Source organism: Podarcis gaigeae (genome assembly GCF_964106915.1).
Source record: "Podarcis gaigeae genome assembly, chromosome: 10".
NCBI lineage: Eukaryota > Metazoa > Chordata > Lepidosauria > Squamata > Lacertidae > Podarcis > Podarcis gaigeae.
This window is the reverse complement of record NC_139686.1, coordinates 54,019,166-54,041,018: the sequence shown is the minus strand read 5'-3', so window position 1 is coordinate 54,041,018 and position 21,853 is coordinate 54,019,166. Positions and strand designations below refer to the sequence as shown.

General features: G+C 43.7%; 1 protein-coding gene across 4 annotated transcripts in view; it reads right to left on the bottom strand.

Moving 5' to 3' along the window:
• Nucleotides 1-21,853, bottom strand: part of ST7 (suppression of tumorigenicity 7) — a 98,311-nt gene that overhangs the window by 34,100 nt on the left and 42,358 nt on the right. For all 4 annotated transcript variants that reach the window (XM_083699297.1, XM_083699298.1, XM_083699299.1 and 1 more), the window contains exons 2-6: nucleotides 9,787-9,869; nucleotides 4,807-4,966; nucleotides 2,871-2,925; nucleotides 1,446-1,561; nucleotides 434-509 (exon numbers count right to left, since the gene is read on the bottom strand). In XM_083699297.1, the coding sequence (XP_083555423.1) occupies nucleotides 434-509; nucleotides 1,446-1,561; nucleotides 2,871-2,925; nucleotides 4,807-4,966; nucleotides 9,787-9,869 (490 nt within the window). The remainder of the gene's footprint in view (nucleotides 1-433; nucleotides 510-1,445; nucleotides 1,562-2,870; nucleotides 2,926-4,806; nucleotides 4,967-9,786; nucleotides 9,870-21,853) is intronic.

Here is a 21,853-nt window from a genome sequence, read left to right as displayed (position 1 = left end):
ACCCTCCCAAAGATAAGAAATTAGCATGAACAGTCTAGATCAGGGGTGGGCATAATCTTTCAATCTGAAGGCAGTGTTTCCTCATTAGGGAATCTTCTGCGGGCCACATGGAGGCTGAGGCCAGAGGCAAAAAGAGGGTGGCTTTCACTCTTTTTTTTTACAGTAGGCTGCATCACAGCCACTCACAAAAGCCATAGGTTGCTACACCGTCCTCCATCCTTCTCAACAAACAAGAGGCAGTATCACAGTTCAATAATACATTAAGGTACCCAAGGAGAGCGTGGAACAGGGCCATTGAAGTGCATGGCTGGGGAGAGTTCTAGGGGCCAAATAAGAGGCTTGGAGGGACACATTTGGTCCCCAAGGCTGTAAGTTTCCCACCCCTGATCATGATCAAGCAAAAACATTTTCAAACGACTGTTGATATACTTACTCATTTAACTCTAAGGCTTCGTGCGCTGCAGAAATTCTGGCCTGTGGATTTCTCTCCCTCCACGCTTTTTGCATTACTGTTGAGCAAAGTATTTAAAAATAAATAAAAATAGAGGGGGTGATTTGACAGGACACAATTGTAGTCAAGCATTCCGTTGGGGCATTTTATCAGGCAAATGTCTTGATGCACCTTCTCTCCAAACCTCAGGTTTACTCTTTTAATGTGTCCAGAAAAAGAGGAACCTTACATCTGTGCAGTCAATGTTAAAGGAAACTACAGGAAAATGTGCCAAGAATGGTTTGCTCAGAAATCAACAATAGAAACCAGATTTGGCAAGTGGGCAGGACAACCCATCTGTCGATCAACTTATCTTAGATGATGGGCAGGTAGGGTGCCCTGCCCACTTGCCAAAGTCCCTTGAACATTGATTTGCCCTGTGCTCATCTCCTTTCTGCAGTGATTGCTGTGTGGCTGAGCTCCCCCCATAGGGAGAAGCTCAGGTCACACATCTGATCCAGCTACATCTCTACTTCCTGACGTCACACTGGATATATGGGGAAAGTGGGTGAGGTTTGGGGAAAATGGCCTCGCAGGCCAAATCGGGACCTGTGCTGGTCCAAATCTGGCCTGCAGACCACAAGCCCCCATCTCTTGTACTACAGCAGGGTTTCCCAAACTTGGGTCTCCAGCTGTTTTTGGACTACAACTCCCATCACTCCCAGCTAGCAAGACCAGTGGTCAGGGATGATGGGAACTGACTGCTTCTGGACAGTCTGCGTATGCTCTGCTATATTCAACAGGTTCTAACTAAGATCCTTCAACACACTCACACTTCAAATCTGAAGTGCTGAGAACCGTAATTTAGACAAGCACTCCAAGCAAGCAGTTTAGACACAAGCAAAGACAACAGTTTGGTGATCCGAGACACCTTGTCCCTATTTTATCGGAAGTAAACTTTGCTATTCACTCCAAGTCATACGTTTCCAAGCACGCTTATTAGTAAACTCCTTACTGGCATCTGCAGGCCTTAAGTGGTCCGTATCACACGTGAAGAACGTCTGGTGATCTTGCGCTGAAAGATTCATATCGTAGTATGTCAGAGGTTCCCTTCCCGTCACCCAGGTATACCTGGAGAGAGTATAAAAGAGAGTACAAGAAATAGCAGAAGCCGCCTTCGCAAATTCATCGGAAGATCTTCCCCATGGACCATTCCAAATTCTCAGAAATCTTCTCATACCCTTTTCATCCTACTGGATATACCAAGCACTCTTCATCCTACCAAAATGGGTGCCCATCAGACTTCTCCCCATGCTTCTCACAGCCCTGCTCCAAAGGCTCTTTCTAGGCTGGAATTTGTCCTTAAACCACAGATATTGCCTCCCACTTACCTGGGTGGAGAATATGTGTGTGTGTGTGTGTGTGTGTGTGTGTGAGAGAGAGAGAGAGAGAGAGAGAGAGAGAGAGAGAGAAAGAAATATCTTTGCATTTCCTTCTGGGCAACCTTCAGAAGGAAGGGGTCACAGGCCTGTGGTGCGTAGGGCCAGAAACAAAAGTGGGTGAATCAGTGAATAAAAATTCAACCTTTGTACAGTAGGCTAGTTTCTACATACACCCAAGACCCCCTGTATATCCTCTATCCAGGCAAGTGAGAGTCAGTCAGAATTCAAGGATGCATTCCAGCCAGGCAAAAAATACTCAAGGAGGCAGATTTAGGGCAATGCCCCCCCAGCTCAGGGGGGCTTTCCTGCCTCCTTCCCAAAGGCATGAGGACTCTGACAAGGTCCTAAAGTCCTCCCATTACCTTCCAAAGCCTAGTTAGTGCTTTCCCAGCTTCAGGAAGGAGGTGGGAGGCCTCTAGGAGCCTGTCAGGACCCTCATATGCCTCCTTCCCAAAGCCCAGCATCTCACTTATCTGGGTTTGGGAAGGCAGTGCAAGGACTTGACTGGCTGGTGTCAAATTTTGGCCTTGCACATCATGCCATATTGCCAAGGTCTGCCCCTGATGTGTAGCAAGGTGGGTGAGGGGTGTGGTTTAGGAAAAGAGGGAGTGGCTATGGAGAGAGCTGGGGGTGTGTGTCCCATGGACTGGATAAAGAGGTCTGGAGTTGTTGCACTTTTGACCCACTAGGCCCACGGCTCTCCATGCTAGGGGAAATGCAGCCTTCAGGCTAAAAAAAAAAAGAGGGTTTCTGGCCCTGTACTAAGCCATGGTTTAGTGTTAAGTGTGAATGCATATAATAATTATAATAATAATTTATTATTATCTGGATGGGTTACCCCAGCCACTCCGGGTGTCTTCCAACAAGGATTAAAAATACAATATATGTGAAACCTGTCCACTGTGCTACTCGGATAAGGCCCCAGGTCCTTCTGTGACAATGAACGAGTGCTCAAAAGTGGCTACTGTGCTTGAATGACAATTCTGTGCAGCACTTACCGGTTATATTCAGCTCCTCTAAACAGGTTTAGTGGATTTCGCCAGACTTTGCATTCTGTAACAATGGAAAAATATATACGCCTTCTAATTACCAGTTAATGTTACTGTTTATTTGAAAACAAAATTGCCTTCAAATTAAGTCATTCCAGGTGCATTCCAAGCATCTAAAAGAATACCAGGCGAATATACAGGTGGTATCTAACAGATGGGCGCCATTGGAGGGCCTGTGATTTGCCCACAGTATATACATCTGGAGTGCTTCTGTGATCCAATGAATTATTAGTACGTATATGAACAAATGAAGCTGAATCAGACCACTGTTCCATCAGTCCTTGCATTGTCTGCTTTGATGGCGACAGTCCAGAAAGAGATTGTTCACAGCCCTCCTATTTCTAACTGTAAAATGGCCCAGAAGGCAGTTGTTGCCAGCAATGTTCTGCTCCCAAAACCAAAGACTATGTTGCGGGACATATAGATTTGTATGTCTGAATAACCTGCCCAGTACAAGCAGTATTACCTAGAAGAGGGAAGTAGCAGGCGCTGGAAATTCATCCACCTTCAGCAGAAAGTGTGTGTAAATGAATTAGTATGCTAATTTATAAGAATCATGAGATTGTTGTAGAGGGGGTTTATTAGAGTTCCCACAGTTTTTGACTGGGACTCATGGCAGTTAAATAAGACTTTGGGGAGTGATGTATGTGTAGATGTGATTTATATCGTATTGACTTTCCTGGCTTATAGATATAAACATGTGGCACTATAGCCAGTGGCCGGGGGGGGGGGCGGGAATGATTACCTGAGCTCCCACCACTGGTGGTGTTGCGGTTTATTTGTTGTTGCAAATGCACTCGTAGGAAAAGCATGGATATCTTTTGTTATGATGGCACTTTGGGGGGGGTGGGATAGGGAATACATATTATACATACCTACGGGACTGGTATGCCCCGCGGAGGACCTTAAGGTCCACAAATGACAACACTTTGGAGATCCCAGGTCGCAAGGTGGTTAGATTGGTCTCAACTAGGGCCAGGGCCTTTTCAGTACTGGCCCCGACTTGGTGGAACGCTCTGTCAAGAGACTAGGGCCCTGCAGGACTTGACATCTTTCCACAGGGCCTGCAAGACACAGCTGTTCCACCTGGCCTTTGGTTTGGACTCAGTCTAACCCTTATGTTTCACTCCCCTTACGGTTTTGATCTATGGGCTACTTTTAAAATGAGGCTGCATTTTAAATTGCATTTTAACCTGTATTTAAAATTGGTTTCTTTCCCCCTATTATGTTTTTATTGTAATTTTACTGGTGTTAGCCGCCCTGAGCCTGGCTCTGGCCAGGGAGGGCAGGGTATAAATAATTTTTTTTATCATCATCATCATCATTATTATTATTAGCCAGAACAGCTAAAATATATTCTAAAGTCTGACACTAGGATGAAGTAACACTAGGAGCAGATTCAACTGGGGAAAAGTCGACTTGGTGAATAAATTCATTCCTAAAACCACTCATGTTTCAATTTCTTTTTAAGTCAACAGCTAACACTGTTCCATTTCAAAGTCAAAAATGGAAGCTTGCAGGTGAGAAGATATGCAGCTAATTGTTTGCTCTAGGTGGCTTCTGAAGTGATATGCTATTCGAGTTCTTGCAAAGTTGTTCCGCTTCCTCTGCCAGAATAAAACAACCTACAAATAGATTGGAGGCAGTAACTCACTTTCCCTAGGGAGCCACTGGCTGAAGGACCCCAAGATGCCTCTGAGATCAGCATCCATACTTGAAGGCTGGGACATGAGCGATAATAGAACACTTAAACAAAACAAAAGAATCCAGGACATTGCAGGTTTGCTGTCAATAGTAATAAACATAACCCATGATCATTCTTGCATTTTAAAAGGACATACTATTAAAGTTAACAATCTGCGCAGGACAAGGGGAATTGTCTTACCTGAGACGCTCTGCCGATTTGCATCAGACTCCCCGTTGCTTGTATTTGAGTTGTTTGGAGAGTTGTTGTCCACCCCTCCCAGCAGAGGGCGCAAGTGGCTCACCGAGACTTGCTCAATGAACGAGGTCCCATACTTGCGAAAATACCACCACTCAAATATCTAAAAACAGAAGTGAATATGTGCATTTATTAGTTTGCTTTCCTTAACTCCAAAGTAATTCCCACTGGCCACCTGTGTTTTCTTTTAAGCTCTGATTCTATATTTAAAGGTATTTTTTGGATGAATTGTTATCCTTATTTATTCCTTATACAGTGCTGTCAGTACATGCGGTGTTGCTTTATAAATCATAACCTTGCAGAGATTGATAGGGTGCTACACCAAGAGCCACCAACATACTAATACAGGCTTTAAGGAAAACAGGGAGTGTGGGAGAGACACAAGGGGAAACTGTTTGAAAGAGTATTTGGAAAGCTACCCATTCCAAATTCAGTTTAAAGACACAAAACGATGAGAAGACAGAACAGGGGCCTTAAAGTTGCCCACTGACATTTAGCACCTGGACAGCTCACCTGGTTAGAGCATGGTGCTGATAATTCCAAGGTTGCAGGTTCGATCTCTGCATGGGACAGCTGCATTTTCCTGCATAACAGGGGGTTTGAATAGATGACCCTCAGGGTCCCTTCCAACCCTACGATTCTATGATTCTAGGTGACTGAGCAGGAACCTAGTTCCTTGCCCCCAGCTATGGTGAGATGCACTGCATTTCTATTTAAATTACGGTATTTATTTCTGAATTTGAATCTATAAAAATAAATTAGCATATGCAACTTATATGCAAATCTGTGACCTCTTTTTATCCCCTTGTTCAGTGGTGCATTTCTTCTTTTGGTGATGCATAAGTGGCCACCTATCATTGGCAAACATATAATGGGAAATAATTGCAAAGCCACAGAGAGCTTTAAACAGAAGGTCCAGGTCTCTGTGCTCGATACAGAAGCAACCAAGAAGCTATTTCTCACCTATTGCTCATACTTTCCCTTAAAAAGCTGCAAATATCTATCTATCCATTCCTGGGTCTGTCTCACCACCCTGGTCTGGAGCTACTTGGAGTACTTACCGTATTTTTTGCTCTATAAGACTCACTTTTCCCCTCCTAAAAAGTAAGGGGAAATGTGTGTGCATCTTATGGAGCGAATGCAGGCTATGCAGCTATCCCAGAAGCCAGAATAGCAAGAGGGATTGCTGCTTTCACTACGCAGCGATCCCTCTTGCTGTTCTGGCTTCTGAGATTCAGAATATTTTTTTTCTTGTTTTCCTCCTCCAAAAACTAGGTGTGTCTTGTGGTCTGGTGCGTCTTATAGAGCGAAAAATACAGTAATTAGCCACAAGGTTAGTCCCTGGCATCTCCAGTTAAAGCAGCTCAGGTAGCAGAGCTAAGAAAGGCCTGAAATATTCAAGAGCTGCTGCCAGTCCGAACAGACAATACTGGGCTGAATGGTCCAATTCATAGACGTCAACGTTATATTCTAAAAGGGAAATGCCTAGCCAGTTATTACAAAGAGGCTTCTTTGCTGGTTTCTGTCCCTTTCATAGATTTTTTTTTTTCATTTTCTCACCCTCTGGAAAAAGAAGATCTACTGCAGAATTTGCTCCGGATATTCTCCACCATTTTTGTGTGTGTTTTGGTTGCCATTTGCCTCCCCCACCTCCAAAATGTCCTGGAATGATGCAATATTGTAGATAGTGAAAAATGGTGACCACGCTGCTCAACATGGTTGCACCATCAACAACTTTGGGCCGGGTGGGAGGGAGCAGCTCCGTGACTTCTGCTGACAAGTCCCACCCCAGTGAAACTGGAGAAATTTGGTGAAATGGCACCCCCCTAAAACTTCTCTGTCTGCAAATGTTGTTGTTGTTGTTTAGTCGTGTCCGACTCTTTGTGACCCCATGGACCAGAGCATGCCAGGCACTCCTATCTTCCACTACCTCCCGCAGTTTGGTCAGACTCATGCTGGTAGCTTCGAGAACACTGTCCAACCTTCTCGTCCTCTGTCGTCCCCTTCTCCTTGTGCCCTCCATCTTTCCCAACATCAGGGTCTTTTCCAGGGTGTCTTCTCTTCTCATGAGGTGGCCAAAGTACTGGAGCCTCAGCTTCAGGATCTGTCCTTCCAGTGAGCGCTTAGGGCTGATTTCCTTAAGAATGGTTAGGTTTGATCTTCTTGCAGTCCATGGGACTCTCAAGAGTCTTCTCCAGCACCATAATTCAAAAGCATCAATTCTTCGGCGATCAGCCTTCTTTATGGTCCAGCTCTCACTTCCATACATCACTATGTCCGCAAATAGGTTGCAAAATTAAAAGGGGAATGTTTGCATACAGTGCTCTTTTCTGTATCCTGAATAGGATCTCCATTGAATATCTGCTTGGGGTGAGTTATGTGAATTAAATATCTGTTTGGGGTGATTCTTCAACATCAACTTCGTTGGACTGGTCATGTTGTACGGATGCCTGATTATCGTCTTCCAAAGCAACTACTCTATTCCGAACTTAAAAATGGAAAGCGTAAATGCTGGTGGTCAACAAAAGAGGTTTAAAGACTGTCTCAAGTCAAATCTTTAAAAATGTAGTATAAACACCAACAATTGGGAAACACTTGCCAACTGGAGAACAGCCTTTACCAAAGGTGCCATGGGCTTTGAAGACACTCGAACTCAGGATGCAAGGGAGAAATGTGCTAAGAGGAAGGCAAGCTTGGCAAATCCACACCATGATCAACTCCCACCAGGAAACCAATGTCCCCACTGTGGAAGGACGTGTGGATTCAGAATTGGCCTCCACAGTCACTTACAGACTCATTGTTAAAACTGTGTTTATGGAAGACAATCTTACTCGGCTACAAGTGATCGCCAAAGAAGCAGCAGAAGAAAGAAGAATGTGAGGGGAGCCCAAACTTACCTCGGCACTTTCTCTACCCCTTCTAGTAACCTTACATGACAACGTACATCACAGCACAAAGCAAAGTGTGTAAACAGCAGTAGCACTAATGCAGCAGTAGCATCTGATCCTTTTCCTTACATTTACTGGACCTCTGGCCCAAACTGTGTTTGCAAAGGATGCAGCTGTAAGCCAGTTGCTTTCTCCATATGCTGGGTTACATGCCTCAGAGATCACATGCCCTTGTCATATCCTGCCCACCTACTACAGCCAAGCATAACTTTTTAGCACCATCGAGTGCAGGACTATCACTCATCTTCATACTTGTGTCCTGGCTTGGCAGCAACCGAAGCAGTTTACAGTTATTACTTAAATAATTATTCAGCATGGTTAAAACAAAAAATTGAACAATTTCAGTATCTATCAACTTTGTTTCTAAAAAAGGCATAACAAAATGATAAAAAATATAAATTAATATAACTGCCAATATCCCTGAGCCAGCAGTACAAGAGATAAAATAGTAAGGGACTGCTTCCCCATCACCACTGAATTTTCTTAATGCAATGTAATGAACGGCTGATAAATTAAAACAATGTGAATATTCTTAATCACTTCCAGTTTAAAGTTATTAGTATCATTGTTATTTACATATGAAAAGGAAGGCAGCCAAACACTACCGTAATTTCTCTCTGTGAATTCTTGCAAAAATGGCCAAGTCGTGCTTTGAAAGCCTTCATCTTACTGTCCTAATTGTTGGGTCTCTTTAAAAAACAACAGACAGCTCCTCTTCCTATAGTATCTACTCTCCAAGCCTCTTTTGTTCACACCTACAAGGGAAGTTTTAATTTCTCTGAAGGCTAACCATATGCCTTGAGGTGCTATCTGTTCAAGGAATACTCAGGATACAGTAATTAATTCCGTAATGATCTCCCTCTTGCTTGAAAACAACAACAACAAGGCAAGGAAGGTCTCTAAACCCTTTGGCAAATGTCGTTATTCTTCAGAGATTTCTTTTGTGAATAAGCCTTAAGTAGCAGCGAGAGGCGCTGAAGAGAGATTGCAGCTCTGGTGAACACATTGTTTGCATGGCCTTTCGGCATGCACTGGAACACGTGGAAGGCAAGAATTCCAAAGCAGGCAAAAAGTCTAAGATCCAATCCTTGACATCTCCAGGTAGGTCTCTTGAACCCCTCTTGAACCCCTGAAGAGCTGCTGGCAGTCAGTCTACTAGAGTGTTCCAGTGACAGAAGTCAAGCTCAATAAGGATGCTCTTCTGATGACTGCTTTAGGTGACTAAGCTTTCTTAAAAGATACCCAATATAATGCTCAAGGTGGAGTTACCTTCAGTGAATTGAGGTCCAGGACCTTTAACAAAACCCACTACAGTCATACCTTGGTTGTTGAACACCCTGGAACTCGGACATTTTGACTCCTGAATGCCGCAAACCCGGAAGTGATTGTTTGTGAATGTTCTTTTGGAACCGAAACGTTCGACGGGGCTTCCGTGGCTTCCAATTGGTAGACTCGGGTTGTATATATGTGTAAATAAACCATATATCATAAAGACACCACAGTGTCTCATTGCAGAAGACACAGACTGTGGGCTAAAACAACCCCTGAAATCCCTTGGAGACTGGGGTAGCATGGCACAATATAAACAGGATTTTAAACAAAGTACTGATTTTGGACTCTGCTGCAGAAAAAGCTGTGGTGGTTCCTATTGGCTAGGGATTTAAAAGATGGGATTGGCCAATATGAGAAGATTGACAGAAACAGGTTGGCAAGTGAAGCTCTCTACAGCTGAAAATGGAAGCACGCAAGGCACGAATTTTGTCTTTCGAAAATGAAATTTTAGGTTTGAAGATGCTAGAGACCACACAGCCCATGGCAAATGCAAATTCTTTTAGGTACACAGAGACACAAAGTTGGAGGCAGGTGTGTAGGGAAGAAATAGCAAGAAATATCAGATTTATTTATTTCTTACATGTGGAATCTGACGTTCAAAAGTTTATAGTCAGAAGTAGTAAAATGCAACAATTTTACTCACCAAAATAAGCCCCGATATTAATGAAGAAGTTCCTGTGAGAGCAACGTAGAACTTGGGCGTCAATGTGTTCAAAAACATACTCACTAAAAGAAAAAAAAGAAAACCACTTAGTATAGGACATTTTCTAACCTTTTGCAGTTCCAACATTTGCAAGTCAAGTTAAAAGAAAATTTATTGCTTTTTGAAAACATCAGAAACCAGAGCATGTTGCATTCTATACGAAACCTTAAAGGTAAAGGTAAAGGGACCCCTGACCATTAGGTCCAGTTGTGACAGACTCTGGGGTTGCGGCGCTCATCTTGCTTTACTGGCCAAGGGAGCCGGCATACAGCTTCTAGGTCATGTGGCCAGCATGACTAAGCCGCTTCTGGTGAACCAGGGCAGCACACGAAAATGCTATTTACCTTCCCGCCGGAGTGATACCTATTTATCTACTTGCACTTTGGTGTGCTTTCAAACTATTAGGTTGGCAGGAGCAGGGACCAAGCAACCCTGTCGCGGGGATTCGAACCGCCAACCTTCTGATCGACAAGTCCTAGGCTCTGTGGTTTAACCCACAGCTCCACCCGCGAAACCTTAATGCTTCCGATATCCAGCACAAAGCTGGACTAGAGAGGGCAGAGCAACATAAAGGCACTCAAGCCTTTGTTTCTGCAATCTATCTAGGCAGCTTTAATCTACCTTCTGGAAATGACATGAAAGTCAGAGATTAACGAAAAACCTAACGTTGACTGCCAAATACATTCAGCATCCTTCTGCCAGCATATAGATGCGAGCCAACAAAGTTATGCTAGTATCTTGCTCAACCTGTCTCCTGAGCACTGTTCTGTATTACAGTGTTAACAAAACCTAGTAGACAAGCACGGAAGATTTCTTGTCAGTACTTCCCTTTCAGATCCCTTGCGTTAGCTAAGCAGCTACACTATGTCATAGCAAGGCAAAAGCAAAGCCTGAGCCCAGTGTGATGCAGAAATGCTTTCGTTACACAGAGTGACTGTTCCTATATGTCACTGGAGCACAATTCTTTATGCCAGCACAATCAAGGGTTCTCAAGAATTTACCGTGCATGAAACCATTTGAACTGAAAGATGGGTCTTGTTTTAACAACTGAAGCACCCCGCTGCACATCTTTCTAGACTTCACCTCCTTTGTCAACCCTTGTTTCTGTTCCTTAAAATCCCACCCTCTTAGCTGCGTGTCTTTGGGGAGGGAAGGGAATTATTGCATAAATTGGAATCTCAAAACAGCACAGCAAAAAACCCCAAAACCCTCTGGGAGAACATTTTACAGTTCACCTGTATGAAATACCAGTAATTTCCACATCTTGCAGTGCAGACCATAATATAGGGGTGGTCATCCCGTAAGCCTCATGACCAAATAGGAATTAGAACTTGTGTTTTCCCAGTAATAGCCCCCAAATCTAATCACCATGCCACCTTGGACTCCTTTTACCCTCTGCTTCTGCTGCCTGAGCAGGAATAGAGCAACTTCAAGCAAAAGGGGAAAGTTGGCTTAGTCACCAGTGCCATGGCTTTTTTCAGCCCCTTCCTCAAAGATTCACTCTCTTATTGTTTACTCATTTAGAAACGTACATCCCCAATGCTTCCGTATACCTGAAGGAGCATCCCCACCCCCATCATTCAGCCTGGACCCTGAGGTCCAGCTCCGAGGGCCTTCTGGCAGTTCCCTCACTGCAAGAAGTGAGGTTACAGGGAACCAGGCAGAGGGGCTTCTCGGTAGTGGCGCCCACCCTGTGGAACACCCTCCCGACAGATGTCAATGAAATAAACTATCTGACTTTTAGAAGACATCTGAAGGCAGCCCTGTTTAGGGAAGCTTTTAATGTTTACTAGATTATTGTATTTTAATATTCTGTTGGAAGCTGCCCAGAGTGGCTGGGGAAACCCAGCCAGATGGGCAGGGTATAAATATTAAATTGTTATTGTTGTTGTTGTTAGTATTATTATTATTCCACCAGGACTATAATAACGCTTTCACACACAAACACTCATCAGCCTGATGAGCGGGGTATAAATTAAAAATTATTATTATTATTATTATGCTTTTTTAAAAAAGATCTAATTTTCTTTTACTAAGCATAAACCACAACCTGCTCCAGACAGCATATTAAAAACATTTTGAGGGAACTTCCTCTCCCCAGTCAGACCCTTCCCAAGGTGATGGCTGGGAGCCACACAAGAGCTGCTTAAAAACTGCCAGTGCCAAGGCATAAGCAGACGCCCAAGGAGGGCTGGGATGCAGAAACACACCAGAGCCAGGAAGACCCTGTTGCGTAGCCCAAGATACAAAGCTCTTTGTAGCCCTTTCTGGAAGTTCAAGTGCGCCCCAAGGCCTGCGGAGGGAAGGAGTGCATGGTTTGAGAATACTTCAAGTTGCAGCAGCAATAGTTACTGCAGCGGCACATAAAATCAAAGGCTCCGGGGTTCATGAGTTCGCTTCTGCAGCACATATACTAAAATTGGAACGATACAATCAAAGGCTCCTGGGTTCAAGCCTTGGAAGGTCCTAATGAGACTCGCAAGAGACAACGGCTCACAGATGTAAATCCATGTTTGCACTTTACCAACACACATTGTAAAGAGGGGCTCAAAAGGCCAAATTTTCTTCTCAGTAACAAAGCTAGGAAAATAAGCCTTCTAGCCTAACTGTGCTTTTTTTTATGTGAATAATTCCCCCACCCCTGCCAACTTTCTTTTTTAATATGAAGGAATTTTCAGTTGTACGAGTTCTAGCAGTATAGCTGAGACACATCATGGAGAACTAGTCCAATATGCAATGTAAACTCATGAGTTACTCTTCAGTCTTCAACCTTTGGATTCCTCAGCAGTCCAGATCTTATCTCACTCTGGGATTTAAATCTTTCTTAACCCGCAGGAGAGTTGAGGAATCAGGGTCAAACAGCATCTTCACACACATTTTAAACAAGAGACACTAGCATGGCCAATCTACTCAAGACCATGTTCCCTTCCCATCATTTCCTTCATCCAAAGACCACACGAACCCTTTTACCTCACTTACTGATCAACCAATTCATTGATTTATTGTACTGTATTTATTGTCACACAGTACAAATACAGGAACGTTGTGAAACTAAGGTGGGGGGCAATGTTGTGAGTGTACAGTGGTACCTCTGGATACGAACGTAACCTGCGCCTGCGGGATGTGATTCGCCGATTCTGCGCATGCACATGACGTCATTTTGACAGTCTGCGCATGCGCGAGCAGCAAAACCCGGAAGTAACGCATTCCGTTACTTCCGGGTCGCCGCGGAGCACAACCCGAAAGCGCTCAACCTGAAGCATATTTAACTCGAGGTATGACTGTATTTAATAAAAAACCTTTTATCAAATTCTTTAGTTTTCTAACTGCAAGGTTTGGCTGGGATTCTGTGTGCGACAGAACCCCCCCCCCCCCATTGTATAATAATATTTTTAGCCGAATATTCCTGATTCATTCTGGAGGTACTGGGTGTCCCTGTTTGGAGGTATCATACCCGATGCTCATTTCCTTGTTTCAAGCGCAGCAACCATCCGGTTTCCTTTTTTTCTTGTAGGACGAAAATGCACAGTTCGTCAGGCTCCAGTTCCTATAAAATGCAGCTGCGGAAGAGTCAATGCACCACATGAATCTAAATGCTTGCTAAACAGGCCCTTGCCAGGCAGCTGCAATTATGCTACATCTCTAAACTGCTGCGCTAATTTATTTCACTGCATATTAGGCTCACTAGATGAGACGGTGCTATGGAGAGCAACAAAGGAAATAAGTGCTGCTTGCCATAAAGCATTTGACAGAGCTATAAAAATGATACAGTATCAACGAGCCAGGAGGAGCATTCAATTGCTAGACCTTTGCGGGGAGCGCTAAATATGATAACAGGCTCCTTCTCCATTTTAATATATGCATCCTGTTATGACAAAAGTTGTATTTGTCTAGAAATGCCACAAATCCCTCTCCAACATTTATTTTTTGTCAATATTTCCATAATCTAAATAATATGCAAAAGGAAGCACATATGATTATTATTTTCCTGGTTGACATACAGATTTGATTTCAGTCAAAAGCACTTTGTCAATATGTGTGTGTGCGTGCGTGTGTGTGTGTGTGAGTGAGAGAGAGTTATAGTAGTTCCTCACCATGGGTCGGTATCCTGTTTACATGGCACAAAGGTTTATGAGGTTAAGCTTTATTGAGAGCAAAGCCAACGAACTAAAACCCATTATTGGGAGTCATTTAATGTGATTAATGGCTCTGGTTCTTTGCAAACACCTGGTCAGCACATTTCTCTCTTCTTCTTCTTCTACAGAGGGTTTCCCTCTTCTCTTGAGAAAGCAGAGCAACTCCAGCTGCACTGATTCTATGTGCTTTCAGTGGCTGACCTATGGTCAGTGCAAAAACACTCCTTTGCCAGAAGAATGACAGCAAACAGTACCTTTGCCAGCTGCAAGATCTCCCTCATTTTGACACCTCAGGGTTCTCCCAGAATACTCACTTATTGAGTATTCATCCTGATTTGTTTGCAGGGAGATTAGAAGATGTTGGTTAGTTAATGAGAATTACAGTCGTACCTCAGAAGTCAAACGGAATCCGTTCCAGAAGTCCGTTTGACTTCCAAAACGTTCAGAAACCACGGCTTCTGATTGGCTGCAGGAAGCTCCTGCAGCCAATTGGAAGCCGTGGAATCCTGTCAGACATTCAGCTTCCAAAAAAATGCTCCCAACTGGAACAATCACTTCAGGGTTTACAGCGTTCAGGAGCCAAAACGTCCGAGTTCCAGGGTGTTCAGGATCCAAGGTACGACTGCATTTCTAATTTTTTTTTTACTGGGAGGTTAGAGGACGTTACATCAAAGTAAATGAAATCCCACACTTTCCAGGGCATTTCCCCATCAATTTCCATACTGCAAAGAGCCCAGACTTTTTGGGAAGCGAGTTTGTTGCACAAGGCTTTCCATTCAACTGTAAGAGTATGATCTGAATTGGCCTGTATGTATCCCACCCCAAAATAGCAAAAAGTCAGGAAGCACCCCAAGTCTCACATGAAGAATCTTGGATTAAAGGCTGAATCCTAATACAACAATCCTTTCATATGTATCCACAGTTTAAGTAGAAAACACACATTTGAATTCAATGTTTAAGTTTTAGCTCCACCCTGCTTTCCTCTGTCCCATTGAGCTCTCCCATTATGACCATTTGCTTTCTGTTAAAAAGCAGATGATGAGGAGGAGGATACAAAGACACCTCTTGAGCATGTACAGAGTGACTTCCCTTCTACATTAAGCAACTACAGTCTACCCACACACACTGAGAATGAAGGAATGGGTCTGATAGTAGACCTCCCACAATTAGCTTTCTTGAATGTATTCTGATGACACAGCCCAGAGAGACTTTTTTTGAAACGTTCTAAAATGTGTAAATTTGCACACAGTCATATAACTTATGGGGTGGTAGCTTCAGCTGTCCAGTTTTCATCTCAGCGGGGGGGGGGGGGGGGAGAGACACTGCTGTAGAAATGGAGGGAAATCTTCCCAGGCTTTCAAAGAGCAAGGGGGGGGGGGACCCTGCTATGGTGCCACAGCTACACTCCTTTCATGGAGGTACTAAGTCAGGAAAACAGTTCAAAGATAACTCTTGAATCTCGGAAAAAAAGAAAGAAAAAGCTCAAATCAAGAAGCCAGCATGCTGAAAATCAGACTCAAAAACACCCAAAGCTCCATGGAGACCAAGGCTATAATTATCGACAAGTAGGAGGTTTACACTTCAAGCTGCTTGACTGCTCAAGCTGCATTAGATCTTTTAAAAACCGTTAAACGTGTCTTCAACGGTCATGTGTTCTGGCAAACAGAATTACCATCAAAGCCATGACTGCTCGCCATCAAAAGCTAGGGTGTGATTTTGTAAAAAAAGAAGAAGCTGAGCTTCTTAAATCTGCAACGTTTTCAAGTTGCGACTGGGTCCAGCCCAAATGGCTCTTGCATTAATTGAAATCCATCATGCTGGCTGCTGTTTGTCACGTCTTCTTGACTTCGTTGCCCCCTGTGTAATTTCCCCCTTTTCCCCAGGGCCTGTTTTCGGAGCAGAGGGTTTACTTTACAGGATCCTGGAGTGAGCATTTGTTCTTGGGTTTCCCTGTTGGGAGTTCTAGTTCTTGTTGGTACTATACATCGTTAAGTTAAAAAGGAAACTCTGTTACGATTTCTGTTTTATTATATTTGATGTTTGTTTGTAAGCTATGTGGGAAGTGGCGGTACAAATCCAAGTCTACAAAGACCTACTATTTTTTTAGTAGCTACAGCTTAAATGTAAATTTTAGTGCCTTTAAGTACTGATACGCATTGCTTTGATATCTCAGTAGCAGAAATTACATAAAGATGTTGATTGACTACAACTTCCATCAGCCACAACCAGCAAGGCCAGCAATCAGAAACCCCAATTTCAGTTTGGCAGAAGGAAGAAAAAACCCACTCTGACACAAACCTGGAAATCTCAGCCCTGTGTCTATAAATGCAGCACTAGGAAGTGTGGATAAGCCCTCATCTAAGCTAAAATAGTGCAAGACTCACTAAGGTATACATTTCCAAGGCCACATCCACACCATTAACTGAAAGCACTAAGATAAACAATCATGGCTTTCCCCCCAAGGAATTCTGGGAGCTGTAGTTTGTTAAGGGTGTTGGGAGTTGCTAGGAGAGACCCCCATCCCCACCCTTAGCTACAATTTCCAGAGTTCCCTGGGAAGAGGGATTGGTTGGGATTCTAGGAATAATAAGTAATAATTCATGAAGACGTTATTTTCAGGATTAGCTTTCTTTCAAAGCTATCACAAGAAAAAGATGTTGCAACATAGGAAAGTAGTTCAGCTTTTGCTGTTGTTTGGTTTGAAAGCCAAGGAAAGCTTTCTCAAAACGAAAACAGGCTTGGAAATACAACTTACAGTTGTTGGGAGGGGGCTGTTTTGTTTTCAAGTGAGCGCACTTGGCTCGGCAACAGAAGTGGCTGTATACATTATTAAACATCACGGGCAGTTAAGGGAATAGCACTGATGACAGCTTAATGCCAGTAAGTGAAAGATGATCCACATAGTGAAGTTTTGCAGCAGCTTCTTAAAAGATTCTGGTTTTGGCAACTGTCAAGAAACAGATGTCCCAAAGGTGAGGAGCAGCCACTGGGTTAGACACCTAGTTCTTCTGAGCAGCATTGCACAAATAGGAAGATGGAGTGAGAGGGAGAGACAGCTTCTCCATAATTCTGTAGTAGCCCATGAAAAGCTACTCCCGCATGTGTGGGGGACCCTCTGTAAGTGTGGGAGTTTGTTCAGAAGGCTGCAGGGGAGAACAGGGGAATGTGTTCTCTCTCCTCAGTCTAGAGCAGCGGTTCTCAGCCTGTGGGTCCCCAGATGTTGTTGGACTACAACTCCCATCATCCCTGAGCTCTGGCCTTGCTAGCTAGGGTTGATGGGAGTTGTAGTCCACCAACATCTGGGGACCCACAGGTTGAGAAAGGCTGATCTAGAAACTCCACTGGATCTCACCCTCCTGCATGCACCAAAAGAGCCCTTTAATTTGCAGAAGGGACAACCTAGATCAGGCATGGGGGACCTGTGGCCAGATGTGGTTGTCCTCCCACCAGCTCCAGCCACCATGGCCAAGCGTCAGGAATGGTGGGGTCTGGAGTCCATCTGAAGGGACACAGGTTCTCCACCCCTTATTTAGATTCTCAACACACTCACCTCTTTCATACAGACTGGGCATACTGATGATTTAAAGAACGGTTACCTTGGACAGATTTTAGAGACTGCATGAGACTTGGAGATAATGTCTCCGGGATGTGTACTAGGCAGAGAAAAAGTGCAACTGAAAACCTATGGGGTGCTTTGTGCAAATGCATCACTCTGCTGAAAGTGTAAAATGTCTCATCAAGGTTAGGGTTGCTTTTGATAACATATATGATTAAATTAAAATGTCACACAAGAGTAAAAAAGAAAGAAAAGCTTATCAAGTGCCTGTTGACAAGAAGAGAAAAGCTATTCATACATGTATTCCAAATAATAATGTGTAATTAATTTTTTATTATTATGAAGACCTTTTCATATTTTGCAGCGTCATTCTCCAGGCTTCGCCACCAAAGATAATCAACACTGTTAATTCTCTTAAGCCTATCCTAGATATACTTCCAGGTAGTTCAAGAAAGAGTCTGTAACTCAGTGGCAGAACACATTATTTGGTTTGTTTTTTTGCAACCTTTGCTACAAGGGAGCCTTTCAAGACAGCAGAACGACCCCACCTGAATCCTTTGAAAGCTGCTGTCAGTTGCAGGAGACAATACTAGGCTAAGTGCTCTTGGCCAACGTATTACGGGCCAAGGCTTGCTCTGACCTTTGCTCAGCCCTGGGGGAGAGGGTGTTACATGTCCAAGTGGACATGCCCCAAAGTGTAAAAAAGCCTTTCTGGAGAGAGAAAACAGCCTGCAAACTGGGCAGCACAATCAAAACGATCCTATCCCAAGTTGCCACCCACCGTACCTCAGTTGGCAGAGGCACCCAGAGGTGAGCCACTGATCTCAATGCACAAGCTACCTGAATTGAAGTAATTCGATCATCCAGGAACCCTGGTCATGAACTCTGTATGGATTTAAAAGATCAACACCAGCACTTTGAACCGTGCCTGGAACTTCACTGAGAGCCAATGCAGTCGCTTAAAGCAGGGTCAGCAACCTTTTCCAGCCGTGGGCCGATCCACTGTCCCTCAGGCCATGTGGTGGGCTGGACTATATTTTGGGGGGAAATGAACAAATTCCTATGCCCCACAAATAACCCAGAGATGCATTTTAAATAAAAGCACACATTCTACTCATGTAAAAACACCAGGCAGGCCCCACAAATAACCCAGAGATGCATTTTAAATAAAAGGACACATTCTACTCATGTAAAAACACGCTGATTCCCGGACCATCCGCAGGCCGGATTGAGAAGGGGATTGGGCTGCATCCGGCCCCCGGGCCTTAGGTTGCCTACCCCTGGCTTAAAGACTGGAAAGGGGGTCCCCTATGCCTGAAAGGAATGTGCCTTGTTTTATTTCCAGAAGGCTTTATCAAAACACTGTATGAATCAGGGATTCCTGCAGGACCTGTCTCAAACGTCCCCTTTGAAAGTGTGGAGTTACAATACAGTACTAGGAAAGCAAAACCAGCAGGTTATTTCAGTCTTGCTGCCTCGGCTGGACGCATGCTGAGGTTTATTAGCTAAGCCCCAGAGAGTCATTACCTCTTCCCTCAAGCAGGCTGATAGCAGGCTTTTCACCTGGGAGCTTCCTTGGGTTAATTTAATAGTCTTGTCTAGGAAAACCCTTCAGAGATTGCTCTGCAAATCCCAGCCAGAAGGCTAACAGAGATTAGCGTCGCTATGATCTTGCTGCCTGTGATTTTAAATATACTGTTCTGATTCATGTCCAGAGCTGCTAACGACTGTTACTCGGGGAGGAAGGGATGCAACGGGGAAAGAATATGGAAACACAAAAAACAACAACCAAGTTTCCTCTTGGAATGCTGCAGCTATGAAAAATAAGTATTTCATGTTGGTTGCTAATTTGAACCGCAAATCCAGAAGACGACTCTGTGGGTAGCAGGTAAACCTCACGAGAATTTGAGATTTTGAGAATGGGGTCAATAACCTGTCAATATGGTACAGGGTTTATTTATTTCATAAAATGTGTACCCCACCCTTGATTGTAAAAAGTTGTATACATTACCTCAAAATGGTTTACAAAAGATAAAACAGTAAAAGCAAGACAAATCTACAAGTTGATTTACAATCAAGATTTTTTAAAAAAACCAATTTAAAACATACCAAAGTTAAAATACTACAACAAATTGAAAATTACCTCAACTTCCAAAGCATCTGGTAGGCTGGTCTGAACAGAAATATTTTTAGCAGGCGCCAAAAAGAGTACAGTGAGGGTGCCTGATTGATCTCTTATTACCTCTTTTTGTCTTGTTGCCACCTCCAAAAAAACCACACCAATCCATTGCCTTTAACTACTTTTGTCAGGAAATAGTTTAGCAAATGGGTGGGGAAGGCCCATGGCTGAAGAAGGGGAAGCCACCTTTTCCGGGGAGCCATCAAAGGTCAAGAGAAAGCTATCTAGGAATGCAAGATCAATATAACCAGGCAGGTCACCCCTATGGATGAGGCTGCACAATTAGCATAGCTTAAGAGTTTTGTGATGATTAAGTGGTATATAATTCTATAAATGGAAGGATAGCTTCTATTTGCTTCAGATAGAATGCTGGTCCTCAAGTGCTTCAGTGAAAAAGAGATCGCATTACTGCCCTCTGACTCAAGAGTACTTTAGTCCAACAGGAATCTAAAGCTGAGGAAATGGGCAAGTCCCTTTAAACAGAAGAGCTTCTCTCACTTGTGAGGACAGCTTGCAACCTTGTCTGTTGTTATTGGTTGCCGAAGCAACATTCTAAATTTGTTCCAGCTTAAGTGTCACACACAACTGACTGCTTCTGATTGCCTTGCCACGGCCCCTTTAGTCTACTAGAACCACCACCTTGAGCAGGTCAGACCCACAAAATCATGCAACAGCGAAGAGGCTGCAGGAGTTTTACACATGAAGAGTTGCCAAGTGCTTTGCTTCTGCTTTTCCTGCCTCTGTTGCAATGTGCAAAACGGAGGCTCTCGGCTGCGACAAGAACAGTAAACTCCGGATACTGCCTGTAGAAGGTGAAATGTTCTCCCCAGGAACAAGATCTCAGAGTCCCTGCTTTCTATGCATTACAACAGAAGCTGGGGAAACAGAAATGCAACTCATTCATGTTTTTTATACAATGCTACTGTTCAAAAGGAACAGACCAAACAGGAAGGGAGGAGGAGTAGCATTGTGGTAGGTCCTCTGCAATGCTGACAGAGAAAAGGCGGTACTACTCAACACCTACTATGCCTCTGTCTTCACCCAAAAGGAAACCAATGCCCTGGTGATAACAGAATAAATGATGTAAGGAGGGAACTGCAGCCCAAGATAGGAAAAGAGGTAGTAAGGATACACCTAGCTACTTTAAATGAATTCAGATCTCCAGGGCCTGATGTGCTGCATCCAAGGAGCTCATAAAGGAACTTGCGGATATAATTCTACAGCCTTTAAGAATTCTTGGAGAACAGGTGAGGTCCCTACAGACTGGAGGTGGGCAAGTGTTGTCTCCATTTCAAAAATGGGAAAAGGGAAGACCCAGGTGACTACCAACCAGTGAGCTAGAAGGTCCTAGAACAGATAATTCAACAGTCGGTCTGTGAGCATTTAGAAAACGATGTTGTGATTACTAAGACCCAGCATGGGTTTCTCAAAAATAAGTCATGCCAGTCCAATCTTTTATTTTATTTTTTAAGGAATTACAAACTTGGTGGATCAGGGAAATGCTGTGGACATAGTGTATCTTGATCTCAGTAAGGCTTCTGACAAAGTCCCCCATGATACTCTCGTGGAAGAGGGGAAAATGATAGCCATCTTCAAATATCTTAAAGGTTGTCACATGAAGGAGGGAGCATGCTTGTTTTCTCCTGCTCTGGAGGATAGGACTCAAACCAATGGCTTCAAGTTGCAAGAAAGGAGATTCCGACTAAACATTCAGAAAGACTTTCTGACAGTAAGAAAGCAAGCTAGGGCAGGAAGCTCTGCGGAGTCTGCCTGCCTCCTCCCACTCAGCGAGTGCCCCCCGGCATTTTGTCACCCCCCTCAGTGGTGACACCCAGAGCAGACAGCCCCCACCGCCCCCCTTCCTCTGCCCCTGCTTTAGTCACGAAGAAAACATTTATTTTCTGCTAAGCCTTTGGCTTTTCATTATCTGTATCCTCTTTTAGTGGGTGAGATGTTTTAAACCTGCATTTAAAAAAATATTTATGTGTTTTAGATTCCCCCCCCCCCCCCGTTTTGTTTTATGCTGGTTTAAATGTAAATGTTTTTTAATTATTGTGGTAATTCACTATGAGTCACTTTTTAAAATAATTTTAAAAAGCAACTAATAAGATATATATATATCTATCTCACTCCACA